The sequence below is a fragment of the Rosa chinensis genome, chromosome 4, assembly GCF_002994745.2.
Source record: "Rosa chinensis cultivar Old Blush chromosome 4, RchiOBHm-V2, whole genome shotgun sequence".
In the NCBI taxonomy this organism is placed as follows: Eukaryota; Viridiplantae; Streptophyta; class Magnoliopsida; order Rosales; family Rosaceae; genus Rosa; species Rosa chinensis.
In genome coordinates this window covers 51,512,883-51,533,339 of record NC_037091.1, presented here as the reverse complement: position 1 = coordinate 51,533,339, position 20,457 = coordinate 51,512,883, and the positions used below count along the sequence as shown (strand labels likewise).

General features: G+C 35.5%; 5 protein-coding genes across 6 annotated transcripts; 3 read left to right on the top strand and 2 right to left on the bottom strand.

Moving 5' to 3' along the window:
* The first annotated feature begins 8,008 nt into the window (after positions 1–8,008).
* On the top strand, positions 8,009–9,464 carry LOC112196996 (desiccation-related protein PCC13-62). The gene is made up of 3 exons (XM_024337515.2): positions 8,009–8,388; positions 8,520–8,745; positions 8,960–9,464. Exons 1-3 carry the CDS (start codon positions 8,060–8,062, stop codon positions 9,335–9,337), a joined length of 933 nt encoding a protein of 310 aa, XP_024193283.1. The 5' UTR covers positions 8,009–8,059; the 3' UTR covers positions 9,338–9,464.
* A 148-nt stretch (positions 9,465–9,612) lies between these two features.
* Positions 9,613–12,400, bottom strand: LOC112196994 (pentatricopeptide repeat-containing protein At3g48810). 2 transcript variants are annotated; one of them, XM_040517822.1, is made up of 2 exons: positions 11,383–12,400; positions 9,613–11,295 (listed from the first exon to the last, which is right to left on the bottom strand). In XM_040517822.1, exons 1-2 carry the CDS (start codon positions 12,203–12,205, stop codon positions 10,214–10,216), a joined length of 1,905 nt encoding a protein of 634 aa, XP_040373756.1. In that variant the 5' UTR covers positions 12,206–12,400; the 3' UTR covers positions 9,613–10,213. The 2 variants fall into 2 exon arrangements, with proteins under 2 accessions (XP_040373756.1, XP_024193282.1); XM_024337514.2 differs by having other exon boundaries at positions 9,613–12,400.
* A 109-nt stretch (positions 12,401–12,509) lies between these two features.
* LOC112196997 (ER membrane protein complex subunit 6) lies at positions 12,510–14,419 on the top strand. The gene is made up of 3 exons (XM_024337516.2): positions 12,510–12,577; positions 13,291–13,433; positions 13,871–14,419. Exons 2-3 carry the CDS (start codon positions 13,324–13,326, stop codon positions 14,115–14,117), a joined length of 357 nt encoding a protein of 118 aa, XP_024193284.1. The 5' UTR covers positions 12,510–12,577; positions 13,291–13,323; the 3' UTR covers positions 14,118–14,419.
* A 3,618-nt stretch (positions 14,420–18,037) lies between these two features.
* LOC112199507 (pectinesterase inhibitor) lies at positions 18,038–18,547 on the bottom strand. The gene has a single exon (XM_024340517.1). The coding sequence runs from the start codon at positions 18,545–18,547 to the stop codon at positions 18,038–18,040; it is 510 nt and encodes a 169-aa protein (XP_024196285.1).
* Positions 18,548–19,611: 1,064 nt separating this feature from the next.
* Positions 19,612–20,157, top strand: LOC112199506 (cell wall / vacuolar inhibitor of fructosidase 1). The gene has a single exon (XM_024340516.1). It carries the CDS (start codon positions 19,612–19,614, stop codon positions 20,155–20,157), a length of 546 nt encoding a protein of 181 aa, XP_024196284.1.
* The last annotated feature ends 300 nt before the right edge of the window (positions 20,158–20,457 follow it).

Genomic DNA, 20,457 nt, shown 5'->3' with positions numbered 1-20,457 from the left:
CCGTTGATGAATGAATGCCAACGTAGAGAGATTTGGCCTAAATGGAAAGATGCGATCCAAGTTAAGTTGGATTCTCTAATGAAGAGGAAGGTTTTCGAGCCAATGATGCCAACACCTCCTAACATAAAACCTATTGACTAATGGATCTTCGTTAAAAAGCGTGATGAGAAAAAGAGATTGCAATCTCGCCTTATGGCGCAAGGCTTCTCACAAAACGCCCTGGAATCAACTGCGATGAGACATATTCTCTCGTAATGGATGTCATTGCACTACACTACCTTGTCAGTTTGCACTACACTACCTTGTCAGTTTGGTAGTTTCCGAATAACTGAACATGCAGCTTACAAATGTGGTCACTATGTATCTATATGGGGATCTAGATACGGAATATACATGAAGGTTCATGGTGAACTTCATTTACCTAAGTCAAGTGGCTCTAGACCACGGAGCGCGTTTACAATAAGGTTGGAACGCTCACTAAAGTGACTACTTGATTGGGAAGGGCTATGCCCACGCGTTTCCATAACAAGTTTCAGATTCTATCGCGGTTCATGTTGGACATGATCTTCATTAGAAGCCCTTAACGAGTTAAGGGAAACCGCTGAACACTTGAAATCCGATTTTGAGATGAAGGATTATGGGAGAACACGATTATGTCTCCGTTTGGAACTTGAGCATCATGTCGATAAATGCTTAGGCATTTTGACAAGGTCAAGCCTTCAAGCTCCCCCATGATCGTCCGTAGTCTTGATCCTGAAAATGATCCTTTTCATTGAAAGGATGATAATGAAGATGTGCTAGAAGCAAGAGTGCCTTACTTGAGTACAATAGGCACATTATTGTACTTAGCTCAATGCACAAGACCGGACATCTCATTTGCCATGAACTTGTTAGCTAGATATAGCTCTGCGCCAACGCGACGCCATTGGATTGGTGTAAAATATATTTTTCGATACTTGAGATGTATGATTGATATGGGCTTGTTCTATCCCTACAAAGAGATGATAGATTCGGACCCATCACACACCAGTAACGCCGCCAACACTGGCCTGCGTCCACTATCTCCATCCCAAAACGACATGTGTTTTGGAAGGTTTTGCTGATGTTGGGTATCTCTCTGACCCATACAAAGGTCATTCCCAAAATGGTTAAGTGTTCACCATGAGTAAAGACCGTGATATCTTGGAGGTCTACTGAAATAGACCCTAGTCGCTATATCTTCGAACAATGCAGAGATTATTGCTCTTCACAAAGTGGTTAGTAAATGTATATGGATTGGATCCATAATTACGCATGTTCACACAATTGTGGTTTGAAGTCTACCACAGATGAACCTACATGCTACGTCAAAAGCGACAACACCAAGCATAATCAACAACAACAAACTCTCCTCAAGATCAAAGTGAACTAGGTTCGATCTGAGGACAGTGTGGCAGACTTTCTCACTAAGTCATTGCCTAAATTTCACTTTCGAGAAACATGTTGGTAGCATCTTTTGCGGAAGTTATCCGAACTTCCATGACCGTTGTCGTCAGGGGGAGATGCAGACATCAGGGGGAGATGTCTATATATATGGTCTCGGAACGTGAATGGTGTGTTGTGCTCTTTTTCCCCTTCAACCGAGGTTATTTTTGTCCCACAGAGTTTTTGTTACTCGGCAAGGTTTTTAATAAGACAACGAGAGGAGCACCACGTTTGGGCGACACAAGGGGGAGTGTTCAAGTAAATTCAGAATATGTGTTTGGCCCAAACTCGAGGTTACTTGCTCTAGTTGAAATAGGGTTTATATTAGAGATATTCTCGGAGAATCTTAGGAGATATCCAATCAATGTACGATTATGTTTCCATGTACAACTCTATCTCTATGCTTGTAATCCTCTATATAAAGAGGCCCCTATTATCAATGAAAGTACGACTCAATTTTCTCCCAATTCAGTTTTCCTTAAACAACAAAAACTTTTTTTTCAATGCATTATATTCGAAAAATAAAAAGAATTGTCAGTATGGTAAATTAATAATATATAGGATGCTCGAAACAGCTTCATATAGATCACAATGGGCAATGATATGGGGCCTCAATGAGGACTAAGATTTATAACCTCAAATCTTAGGTGTCATGCCATGTAAGTAAATAAAAATTTATTTTCAATTTCATATAATATATCTTGCCAAATCATACTATTTCAACACTAAATTTACCATTTTATATTTCCTTTTAGATATTAGGGGGTGAATCAATTACATTAATGAATTTAGTTAGGTGACACACAAAAATCAGCTATTAATCATATATTAATTTAAGAGATATGTATACAGATTTTTTGATCAATATTTTTCTTCATTTAATGAAATTCTTTCCTTTAATTTGTCTTCCCAAATGACATTAATATATTGAATTATATGTCAAGAAATAGACGTTAACTTTTCTTTCCAAAATATTGATTAATTTCATCCAAAATAAAAAATTTGTGCATAGTAAATTAATAATTTATAGGATGCTCGAAACAGCTTCATATAGATCATAATGGGCAATGATATGGGGTCTCAATGAGGCCTAAGATTTGTAGCCTCAAATCTTAGGTGTCAAGTCATGTAAGTAAATAAAAATTTATTTTCAATTCCATATAATATATCTTGTCACATCATACTATTTCAACACTAACTTTATCATTTTACATTTCCTTTTGGATGTTAGGGGGTGAATCAATTACATTAATGAATTTAATTAGGTGACAAAAAAAATATAAGCTATTAATAAGAGATATGTCTATAGATTCTTGTATCAATATTTTTCTTCATTTAATTAAATTCTTTCCTTTAATTTTTCTTTCCAGATGTCATTAATATATAGAATTATATGTCAAGAAATAGACGTTAACTTTTCTTTCCAAATGTTGATTAATTTCATCCAAAAAATAAATAAAAAGAATTGTCAGTATAGTAAATTAATAATATATAGGATGCTCGAAATAGCTTCATATAGATCACAATGGGCAATCCATGATATGGGGCATCAATCAAGCCTAAGATTTGTGAGGCTACATCTTAGGTGTCATGCCATGTAAGTAAATAAAAATTTATTTTCAATTCCACATAATATATTTTGCCACATCATACTATTTCAACACTGACTTTACCCTTTTATATTTCCTTTTAGATATTAGGGGGTGAATCAATTACATTAATGAATTTAATTAGGTGACAAAAAAAATCAGCTATTAATTATATATTAATTTAAGAGATATGTCTACAGATTCTTTGATCAATATTTTTCTTCATTTAATTAAATTCTTTTCTTTAATTTTTCTTCCCAAATGGCATTAATATATTGAGTTATATGTCAAGAAATAGTCGTTAAATTTTCTTTCCAAATATTGATTAATTTCATCCAAAAAAAATAAAAAAAATTTGTTAGCATAGTAAATTAATAATATATAGGATGCTCGAAACAGCTTCATATAGGTCATAATGGGCAATGATATGGGGCATCAATGATGCTTAAGATTTGTAGCCTCAAATCTTAGGACAAATCTTAGGTGTCATGCCATGTAAGTAAATAAAAATTTATTTTCAATTCCATATAATATATCTTGCCACATCATACTATTTCAACACTAACTTTACCCTTTTATATTTCATTTTAGATGTTAGGGAGTGAATCAATTACATTAATAAATTTAATTAGGTGACAAAAAAAAATATCAGCTATTAATAAGAGATATGTCCACAGATTCTTTTGTCAATATTTTTCTTCATTTAATTAAATTCTTTCCTTTAATTTTTCTTCCCAAATGGCATTAATATATAGAATTATATGTCAAGAAATAGACGTTAACTTTTCTTTCCAAATATTGATTAATTTCATCCAAACAAAAAATATAGCATTAGTAAATTGAATTTGAGATATACTTATGTCTAAATTAAGAGGTAAGAAAAAATTACACGTTAGCAGCCATTAATTAACATTTACAATCTAAATATAAGGGAAAGACAAATAAAAAATAATAAATTCAGATCTAACGTTTAGACCCTAGCTACATAAAGAGAAAACAATTAACAAAATATGTATATAGTATGAAGTGGTGTTAGTTTGATCCTTCTCCTTGCATCCTATTTTGATCCCTTATATATGTTGGTCTTACTGGTTATGTTGGAGCAAACCCAAAACTCCAAGGCTCTACTTCCAAAAGGGTAATCTTCGAACCCAATAATAACAACACTTGAAAACGTCTTCTTGTCAAACAGTTTAACATATTATGTTGTTAGACGTCAAATGAATCACGATTAATGATTCCGCTGATTATGTTGTTAGCATAGTAAATTAATAATATATAGGATGCTCAAAACAGCTTCATATAGGTCATAATGGGCAATGATATGGGGCATCAATGATGCCTAAGATTTGTAGCCTCAAATCTTAGGACAAATCTTAGGTGTCATGCCATGTAAGTAAATAAAAATTTAGGGTTATTATCACAAATGATACCTGAACTTATCATCTATTTTATCGATGGTACCTAAACTTCAATTTTGATCACAACTAGTACCCGAACTTTTTGATTTCATTTTAAATGGTACCTAGAGCCACTTTCGGTCACTATTCCGGCCAAAAAAGCCAAATCCAAAAAAAAATTAAAAAAATAAAAATAAAAGTTCAAGGAAAGCCTATTACCAAAAAGATCATTGCTATGATCGCAACCCTTGAAATCACTAAAGATCATCATTATGATCGCCTCACATGCCCTTTTTAGTCGGAATAGTGACCTAAGGTGGCTCTAGGTACCATTTAAAATGAAATCGAAAAGTTCGGGTACTAGTTGTGATCAAAATTGAAGTTCAGGTACCATCGATAAAATTGAGGTATAGTTCAGGTACTATTTGTGATTTTTACCCAAAAATTTATTTTCAATTCCATATAATATATCTTGCCACATCATACTATTTCAACACTAACTTTACCATTTTATATTTCCTTTTAGATATTAAGGGGTGAATCAATTACATTAATGAATTTAGTTAGGTGACAAAAAAAAAAATCAGCTATTAATCATATATTAATTTAAGAGATATGTCTACAAATTCTTTGATCAATATTTTTCTTCATTTAATGAAATTCTTTCCTTTAATTTTTCTTCCCAAATGGCATTAATATATTGAATTATATGTCAAGAAATAGACGTTAACTTTTCTTTCCAAATATTGATTAATTTCATCCAAAAAAAATAAAAAGAATTGTCAGCATAGTAAATTAATAATTTATAGGATGCTCGAAACAGCTTCATATAGATCATAATGGGCAATGATATGGGGTCTCAATAAGGCCTAAGATTTGTAGCCTCAAATCTTTAGGTGTCAAGCCATATGTAAGTAAATAAAAATTTATTTTCAATTCCATATAATATATCTTACCACATCATACTATTTCAACACTAACTTTATCCTTTTACATTTCCTTTTGGATATTAGGGGGTGAATCAATTACATTAATGAATTTAATTAGGTGACAAAAAAAATATAAGCTATTAATAAGAGATATGTCTACAGATTCTTGTATCAATATTTTTCTTCATTTAATTAAATTTTTTCCTTTAATTTTTCTTCCCAAATGGAATTAATATATAGAATTATATGTCAAGAAATAGACGTTAACTTTTCTTTCCAAATGTTGATTAATTTCATCCAAAAAATAAATAAAAAGAATTGTCAGTATAGTAAATTAATAATATATAGGATGCTCGAAATAGCTTCATATAGATCACAATGGGCAATGATATGGGGCATCAATGAGGCCTAAGATTTGTGAGACTACATCTTAGGTGTCATGCTATGTAAGTAAATAAAAATTTATTTTCAATTCCATATAATATATCTTGCCATATCATACTATTTCAACACTGACTTTACCCTTTTATATTTCCTTTTAGATATTAGGGGGTGAATCAGTTACATTAATGAATTTAATTAGGTGACAAAAAAATCAGCTATTAATTATATATTAATTTCAGAGATATGTCTACAGATTCTTTGATCAATATTTTTCTTCATTTAATTAAATTCTTTTCTTTAATTTTTCTTCCCAAATGGCATTAATATATTGAGTTATATGTCATGAAATAGACGTTAACTTTTCTTTCCAAATATTGATTAATTTCATCCAAAAAAATAAAAAGAATTGTTAGCATAGTAAGTTAATAATATATAACCACGTGGTGTGGTGTGTTGGTCGAGCTGCCTAGTCTGGAACCCCCAGGTCTAGAGTTCGAATCCCAACTCCATCCCGTGGCCAGCAGATTTGAGGGACCTGGGTTAGTTAAAACACCCAATGGTTCGTGCGTCTGCGGTGCAGTGATTAGTCTGGCTATGCTGGGATACACTGCATGGGTGTGTGTGTTGGTTCTATTGTCGTCTTCCACTCAAAAAAAAAAAAGTTAATAATATATAGGATGCTCGCTTCATATCGGTCATAATGGGCAATGATATGGGGCTTCAATTAAGCCTAAGATTTGTAGTCTCAAATCTTAGGTGTCATGCCATATAAGTAAATAAAAATTTATTTTCGATTCCATATAATATATCTTGCCACATCATACTATTTCAACACTAACTTTATCATTTTACATTTCCTTTTGGATGTTAGGGGGTGAATCAATTACATTAATGAATTTAATTAGGTGACAAAAAAAATATAAGCTATTAATAAGAGATATGTCTATAGATTCTTGTATCAATATTTTTCTTCATTTAATTAAATTATTTCCTTTAATTTTTCTTTCCAAATGTCATTAATATATAGAATTATATGTCAAGAAATAGACGTTAACTTTTCTTTCCAAATATTGATTAATTTCATCCAAACAAAAAATATAGCATTAGTAAATTGAATTTGAGATATTTTTTTTTTCTTTTTTGCTTTTTCTTAAAAGAGGATTTTTTGCTTTTTCTTAAAAGAGGATCAAAAAGTTTCACTCCTGCCCCCATGGTGACTCGAACCCATGACTTCGTACATAGGTAGTGGGTGCTCTAACCACTGAGCTAACACCACTTCGTCAATTTGAGATATACTTATGTCTAAATTAAGAGGTAAGAAAAAATTACACGTTAGCAGCCATTAGTTAACGTTTACAATCTAAATATAAGTTTCCCAAACAAAAAATAATAAATTCAGATCTAACGTTTAGACCCTAGCTACATAAAGAGAAAACAATGAACAAAATATGTATATAGTATGAATATGTGTTTTGCACATTATATTTTCAAAATTTGCAGGAACCCAAGATAGGTTGGATTCATATACATGTGTTATGCAAATCTATTAATCGAATGTACGTGTAAATCTGTTGACTGAATTACATGAAATTTTTTCTACTCTTGATTGAAGAAAAATATTGTTGTTTAAATCTAAGCATGAGTGTAATGAAAATAAAAAATGAAAGAAAGCCAATTTTTTTTTTTTTTAGAAGAAAGCCAAAATAATTTAGAGTCATTAGATTTTAGAAGGATAAGATGGTTTTTTTTTTGTCAAGTAATTCTTGACATGACTTGACAAATTGGTGATGTGTGTACATAACACCTAAAATTGAGACCACAAATCATTTTCCAGATCACAATATCACATCCATCAATGAAGAAACTAGCAAACTTCTCTTTCTTCTAAATATTAATTATGAAATATTCTATAAAAATCTAAACACTAATTATGAAATATCCTCATAAAAATCCAATCGTAGCAACCTTTATACCCGCATCCTCCATCTCATTCTAACTTGCATGCAAAGATAAACTTACTTTAGAAATTTCACACACATTACACATTTCCATCCTAATCTCTTCTTTAATCAGTAACTGTTCTAAATCTTTATAAAGAAAATAGAGAAAAAGAAAAGAGAAGAAAGAAAAGAAAAGAAAAAAAGAAGTAACTAAAAGTCAACCAGGTGGCAAAACCCAAGTTTGACTGGGTTACTCTCCTTGTGCCACCTTTCCTAAGCCAAAGGCTATAAATCAGAGCAAAGCCCTTGAATGAGATCACACACATCTCACTAGCAAAACAGTCTAGCAAAACATGGCACATTTTGCTCATACCAGCACCACCGCTGTTCTTGCTTTCCTCATCCTTCTTTACTCTTCTGAGTCCATTTTGAGTGATGAGTATGGCCTTGAGTCCTCACCTGTAACAGATTCAGATGTTGATCTCTTGGAGTTTCCTCTGAACCTTGAGTACTTGGAAGCTGAGTTCTTCCTGTATGGCTCTTTGGGTTTTGGCTTGGACAAAGTTGCTCCAAACTTGACATTGGGAGGTCCAAAACCCCTTGGTGCTAAGAAAGCCAAACTGGACCCTTTCACTAGGGATGTGATAGAACAGTTTGCATGGCAAGAAGTTGGACACTTGAGGTTTCAAATCTTCTATATATGTTTTCATTTTCTTACCCATTTTTGTGTTCGAGTATATTTTTAATTTTTAATTTTATAGTTGATGGTATTTGGAAATGGAATTTGAACTCAGGACCTCGTTTTGTTTGCAGAGCTATTAAAAAGACAGTGAAAGGGTTCCCAAGGCCACAGTTGGATTTAAGTGCAAAATCATTTGCAAAAGTGTTTAATCTTGCATTTGGGCGTGTTTTGAAGCCACCATTTGATCCTTATGCCAATAGCTTGAACTATCTCCTTGCATCCTATTTGATCCCTTATGTTGGTCTTACTGGTTATGTTGGAGCAAACCCAAAACTCCAAGGCTCTACTTCCAAAAGGGTAATCTTCAAACCCAATAATAACAACACTTGAAAACGTCTTCTTGTCAAACAGTTTAACATAGCATGTTGTTAGACGTCAAATGAACCACGATTAATGATTCCACTGATTTTTTTAATTTTTTCTTTTATATGTGAAATTATATTTGCAGTGAAATAACATAACGTTCCTTGAGTATCTAACAGCTAGCTCTACTAATTTGTATTGTTTTCAGCTTGTTGCGGGTCTTTTGGGTGTGGAATCAGGACAAGATGCAGTGATTCGAACATTGCTGTATAAGCATGCTCTGGTGAAAGTGCATCCATATGATATAACAGTGGCCGAGTTCACAAATCGGCTTTCTGATCTGAGGGACAAGCTGGGACAAGCAGGTTTGAAAGATGAAGGCCTTTTGGTTCCAAAATATAAAGGAGCCGAGGGAAAAATCAGAGGCAATGTTCTTGCCGGAGACGGATATTCAGTTGCATATGACAGAACACCGGAGGAGATACTGAGGATTGTATATGGATCAGGTGATGAACATGTCCCTGGGGGTTTCTATCCGAAAGGAGCTGATGGTCATATTGCCAAATCTCATCTACAAAATGAATAGAACTGGAAGAAATAATACTAGTTCATCTTAGTTTACCTTGTTTAGACAGTTTGTTCTTTCTCTAGACAGAAATAAATGTTCCTAATGATTGTGATCAAGGAATTTGTCTCCAGCTTCGTACTGTTCAGACTCCTTGTTTTTTCATTTCAATCACTAATTTAGTGAAACAAAGAAGACAAATTAACCAGTAAAATTAAGATGGATAGAGACTTAAAACTAGTCCAACGTTAACTCACTCATAGACTGGGGGTTCATATATTAGATAGCGAAGAAGATACAGCAAAAATATATTGTTATACTGTGTTGAATAAATTCCCAAGTTTTCTATTACAAACATGATACATACACAATGTGCAAATCACATGCATTACATTTTCTATCCGACAAGAGCGAAAGAACATGTGGATTACAGGAAAGATAAGTGCATAGGACGGTTCCGGTGACCTGTTACTAGGCGCAACAACATGATTTCCTTGACCTTTGCCCTTAAACCAGTAATTTTTGCTGCCGTAACCATTTTGCATCACCATGGTCTAGAAAAAGCACAATTGCCATTACAGTCATCACAAGGCCAAGCGTCACAGCATGTGAAACTTCTGAAAGCCACGAATCGCCATATGAGCTGCTACTCTAGACGTTCACAGGTAACAGGATTTCACTGTATAAGCACCTTCCAAGCTAGCCTGGTGCACCGGCCTTTGCGCCCATATGTTGTTCAGTGTTGCACCGAGCTGTTAGTCCTCGGGCTTCCTCATGGCATAGGAAAGCAAACAAAATGTCACGGCAGATGATTAAAGTTGGGATTTGCATCTGTCATTTCATCAACAGGTTGGATTAACAGACGATTCCTTACAAGAACATGGGAGATCATGGTTCTTATCCTTCACGAAGAATATCATCCAGTATGTAGATTGGCCCCAAATGACCTAAGCTGCTAAAGAAGCACCGCACCAACACATCCCATGTGCCAATGTTGGGGCAGATACCTTTCCTTATCATCTTATCAAGATGAACCATGGCCTCATCTAGACCTACCGAGTTACAAATCCCCCATAGAAGACTAGTATAAGCTATTACATCCGGGCACCATTCCTTTGCTGCACCAGTGCTGTTGAAAAGCTCAGTAGCAGTCTTTATCCTGCCTTGCTTGCAATAGAAATATATCAGTATGTTATATGTAATGGCATCAGGCTTTATTCCACGTGTTAGCATGTTGCTAAAAACCTGCATAGCCTCTTTGGTCATCCCAGCGCGACAAAAACCATTCAAAATGGTGTTGTATGTTACCAAATTCAGTTTCAGTCCCTTTTCATCAATCTCCTTGACAAGTCCAAATGCTTCTTCAAATCTGTTCACCTTGAACAGACCATCCAGTAACTCATTATATGTCGTAATATTAGGCAAACACCCATTTTCCCTCATCTTGTTGAGCACCTTAACAGCCCAATCTACTTCTCCATCTTCACACAACCCTTTGATAAATGTGTTAAATGTAACTGTATTTGGTGGACAGCCTTCGGCAGTCATATTTTCTAAAAGACATTGAGCTCGATGAAACATATATTTCCTGCACAGAACATCCACCATGCACGTATATGCTATGACATTAGGACGGCAACCACGGCTCATCATATTGTTCCAAGTCTCCGATGCACCAACAAGGTTGCCAGCTTTTGCAAACCCATCAATAAGAGTGCTATATGTGCTCACATTTGGAGAGCAACCTTTTATCTCCATCTCATGTAAAACAGATACAGCTTCACGCATATTCCCAACAGAGCAGAGACCGTGTATAACAGTTGTATATGCAACAACATTGGGCTCAAATCCCTCACGAACCATGCGGTTCCACAAGTCAAGAGCTTCACTAACTCTGCCTTCCATAAAATAACCCTTTATCAAGGAAGTAAAGGTGTGAACGTTAGGCCTACATCCCCTCACAAACATTTTCGCCAAAACAGCAAGAGCAGACTCAACATTCCTCATATCAGAAAAAGAACTAATAATCGTCGAGTATGTAATGACATTAGGGTCTATTCCCTTACCCGCCATTTCAACCAGCAATGCCAATGCCTCTTCAAATTTGGACTCCTTGCACAACCCATTTACCAAAGCATTATAAACAGCCACATTGGGTTCGAATCTACAAGCAAGCTCCCTCGCTTCATCGAACTTCCCAAGCCTGCACAATGCAGACACTACAGTCGTATAGCTCACCGAGTCAGGACAACATCCCTTCTTAGACATTTCCACAAGCAACTTGTGTGCACCATCCACCCTATCATTCTTACACAATGCCTTCAACAGAATGTTATACGTAAACACATTCGGATCCATCCCATCTTTCTTCATGTTACCATATATGGGATTGATCATCTGAAACCTATTCTCGCAAAGCAATGCATCCAACAAGTGATTGTAAATCTTCACAGTGGGTTTGCACCCGAATTCGTTTATCCTATAGAACATCTTCAATGCCAGCTCAGCCAACCCAGCTCGCCTGTAAGACTTCACCACACTTATAAACAACTCCTCAGAGCAACCAACCCCCTCCAATTTCATTTGGTGCATCAAGTACTGCACACCATCCATTTCACATTGGCTCCCAAGCTTCTCAATCATGGCCTGGTAGGTCAATTGGGTGTGTTTGAAAGCTCTGGAGTTGGCAATGGACCTGAAATATTCCAATGCCAAACCCAATTGGGGCTCATGCTTCAACCTCTGCAACACATCAGACTCTTTGAGAATTTGGGTGGGTTCAATTCGGGGTTTAGGGTTTAAGCTGGGAACTGGGTTTGTGCTGAGCACAAGGGGTCTTGTGGGTTTGTGAAGTTTTAGCAGCAAGGAGCATCCTTCTTTCAGATACATTACAAGAATGGGCTGAAATTAGGTCCCGAAATCACCAAAATTCCAAACCCAGCTGAAGCAAAGGTTACGAATTCGATCATGGTGAAGAGAGAAACATCTGAAAGTTGAGAAATTGGTAATGAAAAAGTCGCTGATCAACCAAAGTCGAAGACTTTGGAGGGTTTTAGGGTTGAAGAGAAAGGTTTGAGCCTTTGAGGTGATTTATTGAATTTAAAAAAATATGGGGCAGTACTGAAAATATTGGAAAGTTTTGGGGTGCATGTGAAAATTAATAAAGAGCTATTTGGGTTCAGACTTGAGACCTTTGACCCAAAAAACAAAGCTCGTCGTTTCAACCAGAGAAGGCCTCTGATCGCTTCTGAGTGTAAAGGTCTGAAATTTTCAGCTCCCCAATTCAAATTTCGTATTGCTTGTTCTTGTTTGTGATGAAATTCTGTGTTAAATGCTTTAATCAGTTTAGAAAGTACAGATCTTGTACCGTAATCTGTTGTATATTACACTGAATCTGAAACTTGCGGACCCAGATTTTGTTTTGTTTTAGGTTTTTGATTAGGGATGGAGGTTTAGTTTATTCAAGAATTCCTAGTGAGAATTTGGATTTCTATTGCTGTTTAGTGACACTCCTATGCTCATAATACGTAGAGAAAGGAAACCCAGCTCAATTTCTGCATCAAGATGGGTGATAAGTATGCTTAAGCTAGTTGTGTGCTGTTTATACATGAAATTTTTTGATAATTTGATTTATCATTGTTCTGAAACTGAGTGTTCAATGTGATTGTGAACTTTCATGACAGCCCATTTAACCCTGGCCGCTTTAGTTCTTTCCCATCCGGTGATACTTTTAGATATAATATTCTCTTGAGTTTCGGAGTGCCTAGGAGTTCCGTATGTGATGTGGTGTTCGTGTTTGTTTTCTGCATCATTGCTTCCTATAGAGGAAAGCATGTTTGAGTTCCTGTTCTACAGTCTACATCCTTTGTAGACTCTGTCGTGAACTGCTTTCAGTTACCTATTTCAATGTGATTAGGCTGATGGTTTGTGCAAAATTAAGGGATGGTTCATTGAATTTGGCTTGCTTTGTTCAGATATTGTTTACAAGCTTACAAAAAGCAGAAGCTATGGTTGGACATAATGAGTCATCTGGGAAGAAATCTAGCGAGGCCACAAATGATGTTCCGACCCTGAATGCTGAGAGTTTGCAAAGTAACATGAAAATTATCTACTACAGGTTTGTTTTACCAACCTTTTAGGCCCTGTATTTATTTTACGTTACTATGTATATTTTGGGTGTCAAGCCTCAAAGCCTGCTTTCTACATATATGCTATTGTTTTGGCATAGGAAATCAGTCTTTTGTGTGATAAAGAGAGAGGGTAGACGGGGAGGGGAACAATAAGTGCAGTGTTTCTTGTTGTTTTACTCTTGGAGTTCATTCAAGTTCACCCACCAGTTTGTCATAAAATTTCTCGAGCTCTTGTAAATGTTGGGACAGATTGTGGTTCTATGTCTTACTAAAGGTTGGTTACCAAATGATATCAGGCTAGTATAATACATCATTGTAACACATGAGAAGATGTGACTTTTTAATGACTAGTTAGAAATTACATGCTTATAACCTATTCCAAAGCTCTTATTTAACACAAGTGTTGGTATTTTCCCTTGTGCAGCCGAACATTTATGTCTATCATTGGCGGGGTCATTGCTGGAATTTTGGGGTTCACCGGCCTCTCTGGATTTGTTTTGTATTTTCTTATTATGGCCGTCACTTCGGTTGGACTCATTGCAAAGGCAGGGTTTCAGGTTCATTCGTATTTTGACAGCTGGAACCAGATTATACTCGATGGTGTCCTGGGTGGGCTTCTGTCGTTTGTGCTTTTCTGGACGTTTGCTTATGACATTGTGCATATATTCTGAGGGGGAGTATCTGCGGCATCTCGAACAGAAGAAGTCCCTGTTTTGCTGGTGATTATTTCTATATCGAAAGTGGAGTAAATCTGCTGCTGGTCCCGCAATGTAGTCTTTTGCTGCTCATTTGGAAATGGCTTCAGTTTTTTGTACCAAACCTTGTCATTGTTTAGATTTTGTCCGCTTATATCTTTCCCCATGAATATACTATTTGGCTAAAAGGTTACATTTTTAGGCTTGACAATAGCTACTGAACTTTCTTGTTTAGGTAAATGTTTATGAATGATTACAAAGACAGTTCTTTTAACCAATATGAATGTTGAGCAGAGATAAAGAAATGGAACTTCAAATATTGAGGCAATTCTGTGGAATAGTAAACTTTAAACTGAGCATATTTGGAACATCCCACTTTCATCCTGTTCATTTAACTAGACAGTGTGATACATTGTGGCATGGGTTCCAGATTTATATCCAGGACCTTTGTGCTTCTGAGAAGAAATGGCTCGAACAAAGACGATGGCTCAAGATCCAAGCCCCGATATGAAGACCAAATGTTTTCGTAGTACCCAATCTTGAGCAATTCTCACCACATAAGAAGCAGAGCATAGCAAGTTAGCAACCAAAGCAAGGGGACTGCCACAGATTCACCCGTGGTCCATAGGACATCATCCTTGAGAAATCGAACCAATTCTTATATTCTGAAGCTCGGTAAGAGAAAATAAGAGCAAATGAGAAAGGGACAGTGGAGGAAGTAAACTGGAGTTCAGAGATGTAACACCAGATACAGAGATTGATCAACTCATCAAAGGATGCTAACCTCATTAATCTCCTTGATCCCGTGGAGTCCTTCCACTGGTACCGCTATCTTCTTTGACACTGACTGCTTGTAGATTCAACTGCCACTTAGCCAATTTCGTATTCACACTAATAAAAAGGCATATTTTTGGAGGGAAAAACTTTTCTTCCAAAGACAAAATGATCATGACAGTGCAACCCTGCATCTTAGAGAAAATTAGGATCACAAATCCTTGTACCTAATATACACTAATGCTAATCTATGGAGGACAGTAAACAGCCAAGGAGGCTCATAGATATTAAGACCGATTTAGATCATATATATGTGGCAAAATCATGAATATGATTTCAGCGGAATTTCAGAACCACTAAAACAAGACTTTAGAGAGTGGCTATATCTTTTTTGTCACTTGCTAATGGTGATGGATCAGATATGTCCTCATCAAATCGGTCTTCACACGCATTAAACTTTGTGGAGGCCTCAACTGCTGCAAGGTTTACATTATAGTTACCAGACCTGACCTTCTTTGGCATCCTTGAGAGCAGCAATACGGCCTGTAACATAAACTGTATGCATTCTTCAAGTGAGGATTATATGTTTGCTTCTTCCCCTTGATTATTTGCTGGCTCATAGCATTCGAAAATGTGAAAATCTATAGTGCTCTTGGCCGGCAAGGCTGTGAAGGAAGGACTTGATCACAACAGGATTAGAACTCAGAAAAGTTGAACAGAAAGAGTGACTCGGGACTTTGGTATTGGAGCAAATATCCTCATCTAGCGTAAACGCATAAGATGGAGTAGTGGTAGTTAGAAACAGGAAAGATAGTAGTAGAATGCTAGTTATTAAGAGAGAAGAAGAAGAACAAGGACAAGAAAAAAACAATTTGTGATTTTCTGTGGTTTCAACTACTCAACTGGTATAATTTCATGTACCACTATAGATCATTTGTCATGTTGGAACTTGAAGGTTTTTGAAAGTACTAAATTCATTTCAATGCAGTGGACCAATTACTTTTATTCAGTACGCGATCATCATGGTTGGTTGTAAATCTGAATTGAAAGCAAAGACCATCAGTTTCACTACTTGTGTGAAAGTGAAACGTTAAAGCTAATATTGGCTTGGCTTGAATCACTGAATGACATGGCGAATTATGAGTTGCATGTGTGTAACATTGTTCATAACTAACCATCTTTCACTAAAGGGTTAAAAAAAGGTATAACTCCTAGCTACAAATATTTCAGTTTTCCAAATCAATCCAATACATTCGTTCATAGAGCTATGTATTAGATCACAGACAATTCTGGAACTTAAATCACTTCATAAGGTAGGAAGTAAACTGTAAAAGTGATCACTTTCATATGGCATGACTGCTCATAGGCTTGCATTTCTATATATTCACAATGTTCAGTAGAATCAGGTTTAAGGGGATTTATAATCCTAATTTTATCCTGTGATATAGACATATAGTATGAATTCGATAAAATTATCTTATGCTGCTGTCCTCGGACTACAGCGTGGAGTCCAGTTACTTGAGCAACGTACTGAGGATGATAGGGTGAGTTGAACTAAGATCAAGCACCATGCCAGCATGGACAAGGGAGAGCACTGCTAATATCTAAAAAGAGTGGTTCTAGTTGGACCTCCAAATATACCTCCAACTTTTTTCAATTATTAATAGACTTTGTTAAGTTATGTGAAAACACAAATAAGAACAAAGAGAGAAAAATGAAAGAAAATAAAAAAAATATTCGTCTTACCTCCCCCAAATATAACAATATTCAATTAAATTGTCTTTTTTTTCGGAATTTCCTTATATTGTCTATATAGTTTTATAATTTACCTAAAACAATTAAGTAAAAATAATAATTTCTATAGATGACATATCATTTAATACAAAAATAAATTCAAAACAATATGATTTAGAATTTCCCAAAACTAAATTTATTGAATATTATGATATAGTTATTACTCCATCTTTCAACCCAAAACCCTTGAAATCCTTCTTTTAACAAATTCAAAGGATCAAGATCGAGAACTAGCCCTTTACTTAATTTTGGTGGAGGAGTGACCTACTCATAAGAGAGCAATATCAAGTGATTTTGATTCATTCTTCTTCTCATGGTTGAAGATACAGATAAAAAGTAGAGTAACAAATTGTTGTATTTCATGTTCAACTCTTCAAGGGTGTTTTGGTAAAAATAAAGAGATCTACTTAGCTTTTCAAGTATTCTAAAAAGTAAATTAGAAGTGTACTAAGTATGAGAGGTCAAAATAGCAAATTTAGAGGTCTAACTAGAACCATCCATCCAAAAAATATCAATTAAATTAATTTAACAGGAAATTGTAGGGAAAAAAAAACGAAGAAGGTGAGAATGGCACATGACTTGGTTGAACCAATGCATGCTTATAACATGATCATCAAGATAACATGATCGTGTATGTCCTAGTTTGGTGTGATACCAACAACTAATAAATGGCAACACATGGATCATGAAAAGAAGAAGAAATTATAATTCACTCAAAAAATGAATATATGAGACATTGGGAGAAACTAAGATTTTGGAATTTGCTCACGAATTTTGATAACATTTGGTTGAATGGGAGTACAATCTACCATTGACACAACTACCGAGATATGTTATTGGAATGTTGTTAGCATTTGGAGAAAGTTGCCAAGTTAAGAGAAACTCTCCGGTGAATTGGAGTGAAACATCATTGTTAAACAACCCAAATTTGTAAATCTATGTTTCAGCTAGTTATATGTTTCACTGCTTTTCTTTGATGATCTTAATGATAAAAAAATTAACATGAGGCTGATGGAGCATTAGGCTGATGGAAATCCAATAGATTGTTACTTTCCTGGTGATATTCTTAAATTGTTGCACTCGATCTTCTACTAATTGTGATTATCTCCAATTTATATAAAGATATTGATCTGCCTATTCCATGTCCCGTAAAAAAAGTGAAATGGTCTGGTGTACCGTACAAGCAGGCAGTATTACAGCTAGCAATGCATATAATGAGAAAATAAAGTTCATAATTTTTATACAGCACTATAAAAGCTTATCTATATAAGGATTTGGAAAGATGCACGTACAAATCCTCATTATTCCTCAATACAAATATTGCAAAATCATTTATATGATTTCACCAGAAACTCAGAAACAGCTATAAGAATGCTAGAGATGGCAGCTAATTCACCACTAGTACTGCACAATGGCGATGGGTCAGGTGGCGTGTCCTCGAATTTCTCCTCGCATGCATGAAACTTTACAGAAGCATCAACTACTGCACGTTGTAGTGCAACATAGTCCCCAGACCTGACCTTCTCTTTTGCTTCCTTGAGATCAGTAATGGCTTCACTGTACGGCCTCAGACATAGACTAATTGCATTCTTCAGTTGAGGATCGTCTGTTTGGTTTTGCCACTTGATTATCAGCTGGCTGGTCTTTGTAGCGTTCGAAGATGCGACATCCATAGTGGCCTCAGCGAGGCTGAGAAGGAGGGACTTGATCACAACCGGATTAGAACCCAGAAATTTTGAACAAAAAGAGCGACTCAAGACCTTGGTGTTGGAGCAAATATCTTTGTTTAGGATAAAAGCAGAGGAGGGAGTAGTGCTCATCAGAACCATGAAAGACATTACAGCGATGCAAGCTACTGAGGGAGAAGAAGAAACCATTTTGTGAACTTGTTTTGGACTTAACTAGTTTCTGAACTGATGTGGTTCATGAGTTGAATGATATTATTTCTGGCACTACTAAAAGGGTGTTATATAGTACTAAAATTCACGTTCTATTGTCAAATTGGAATTTGAAGGTATTTCAAAAGACTAAGTTCAGTAAATGCAGTGCAGCAGTTACCATTTGCCTTAATGATTTGCTTTGAACTTTGAATTTGAAAGCCAAAATGATTAGTTGATCGCTTCATCAGCCAAATCGGAACAAAATCTTATCAGAGTTTTCACTTTCAATTCAAACCAAGTATGGTCCAAGTATATCATAATGATGGGTGCTAGAATGATTCACCAAGTATCGAAATGCCAAACTTACTTCTTGGAACTAAAATAAAAATGGATTTGTGATCAACTCTTATGAGAATATATACTACCTATAGGACTATAAAGACAAACGCAAAACAAAGAAAAGAGATCATTAACCACTAAATATATAGTTAATACATTCTATGATCTTGCTGCTCAATTTTTCATGCAAATGCAGGTCGAATGGCTTTAGGGTTTTGAACTTGCCTAGTGTTAGGGCAAGTGATGACTGATGAAGGAAAATGGAAAACTGAGATAACATTAAGCTAAATCGGTCCAATTTCTCCGATATAATCAAAAAGTACAAACCAAAAAAATATACTTGAACTTGAAATCAAAAGCCAAAACATACGGTCAAGTTAAAGTGTCATCAAAACGTCTGACTCCAATTAATTTAGGAAGGCAAATGGTTCAAAGTATTGATTATGTTCATTGAAATGAATATAGTATGATACCTTCAAATTCCATACCGTTGAACTTGCCAAATTTATAAAAATTTCCGACTTTAATTTGTAACTCAATTAGAACCATTTATACATTGTGTTATAGTAGCATGCACATACGCCCTATAAAAAGGACCTAGCTACACCTTAACAAAATCAATATCGTACCTCTTCACACAAGTATACAACCAGAACTTTTTCTAACCCTTTTGTCTTGCAAAGATGAAGATCATTTCAATATCTCTACCACTACTAACCATATTTATCATTCAAAATGTGTTTCTTCCAATAAGCCATTGCAGGGCTGATCTCATTGACCAAACGTGCAAACAAACACCGAACTACAATCTTTGTGTTTCTTCTCTTAAATCTAATCCTCGAAGCTCCGCTGCTGATGTCAAGGGCCTAGCCATCATAATGGTCGAGGTGGTTAAGTCCAAGGCAAATGATACTCTGAACAAAATATGGGCAGAGCTTCTTAGGCATGAAGACCCCGTAATCAGAAATTGCTATGATCATTACGGTTACATGGTGGGAGCTTTTATCCCAGACATCTATGGAGATTTAACTTCAAGAGGTTTAGGTGGTAGGTTTGTACGTTACAACCCTGCACAGGCAGAGCGACGCTTGCACAATGATATTATCCTACGGGTTGATCATTGTCAGAATGGTTTTGGTCAAGGCCGCCGATCTCCATTCGCCAAGGAAAACAAAGCTACCCATGAAGCAGCGGTTGTGGCTGCAGCAATTGTTTGGATATTGATCTGATGCACTTGTAACTATTCGTGTCATATTTTCTGCATATTGTATGTTCTAATCATATTGAAGGGTACTCAGTACTGCATTATTATTGTGTCAGCTCAACAAAATTTTGATTCAAGTCTTCAAGACTCCATGCAACTTGTGTACGCATTTGCTTTGTTCTATTATAATATTGTGTTTGCTTTGTTGATATTTTATCATATTGGTAATTACTTTTTGTTTTTGGTTTGTTTGAAACTTTAAATTTATTTCGTCAGGTTATGGTTTTATTAGCTACTAATTGAAACATTGTGTAAGACCGAGTTA

What these genes read in the sequence shown, in the direction of transcription:
- LOC112196996 (XM_024337515.2), top strand. Translation starts at nt 8,060, where the DNA reads ATGGCACATTTTGCTCATACCAGCACCACCGCTGTTCTTGCTTTCCTC. An exon ending in CAAGAAGTTGGACACTTGAG is followed by an intron (nt 8,389 to 8,519) that starts GTTTCAAATCTT and finishes TTTTGTTTGCAG; the next exon opens with AGCTATTAAAAAGACAGTGA. An exon ending in AAGGCTCTACTTCCAAAAGG is followed by an intron (nt 8,746 to 8,959) that starts GTAATCTTCAAA and finishes TATTGTTTTCAG; the next exon opens with CTTGTTGCGGGTCTTTTGGG.
- LOC112196994 (XM_024337514.2), bottom strand. Translation starts at nt 12,205, where the DNA reads ATGTATCTGAAAGAAGGATGCTCCTTGCTGCTAAAACTTCACAAACCC.
- LOC112196997 (XM_024337516.2), top strand. Translation starts at nt 13,324, where the DNA reads ATGGTTGGACATAATGAGTCATCTGGGAAGAAATCTAGCGAGGCCACA. An exon ending in ATGAAAATTATCTACTACAG is followed by an intron (nt 13,434 to 13,870) that starts GTTTGTTTTACC and finishes TCCCTTGTGCAG; the next exon opens with CCGAACATTTATGTCTATCA.
- LOC112199507 (XM_024340517.1), bottom strand. Translation starts at nt 18,547, where the DNA reads ATGTCTTTCATGGTTCTGATGAGCACTACTCCCTCCTCTGCTTTTATC.
- LOC112199506 (XM_024340516.1), top strand. Translation starts at nt 19,612, where the DNA reads ATGAAGATCATTTCAATATCTCTACCACTACTAACCATATTTATCATT.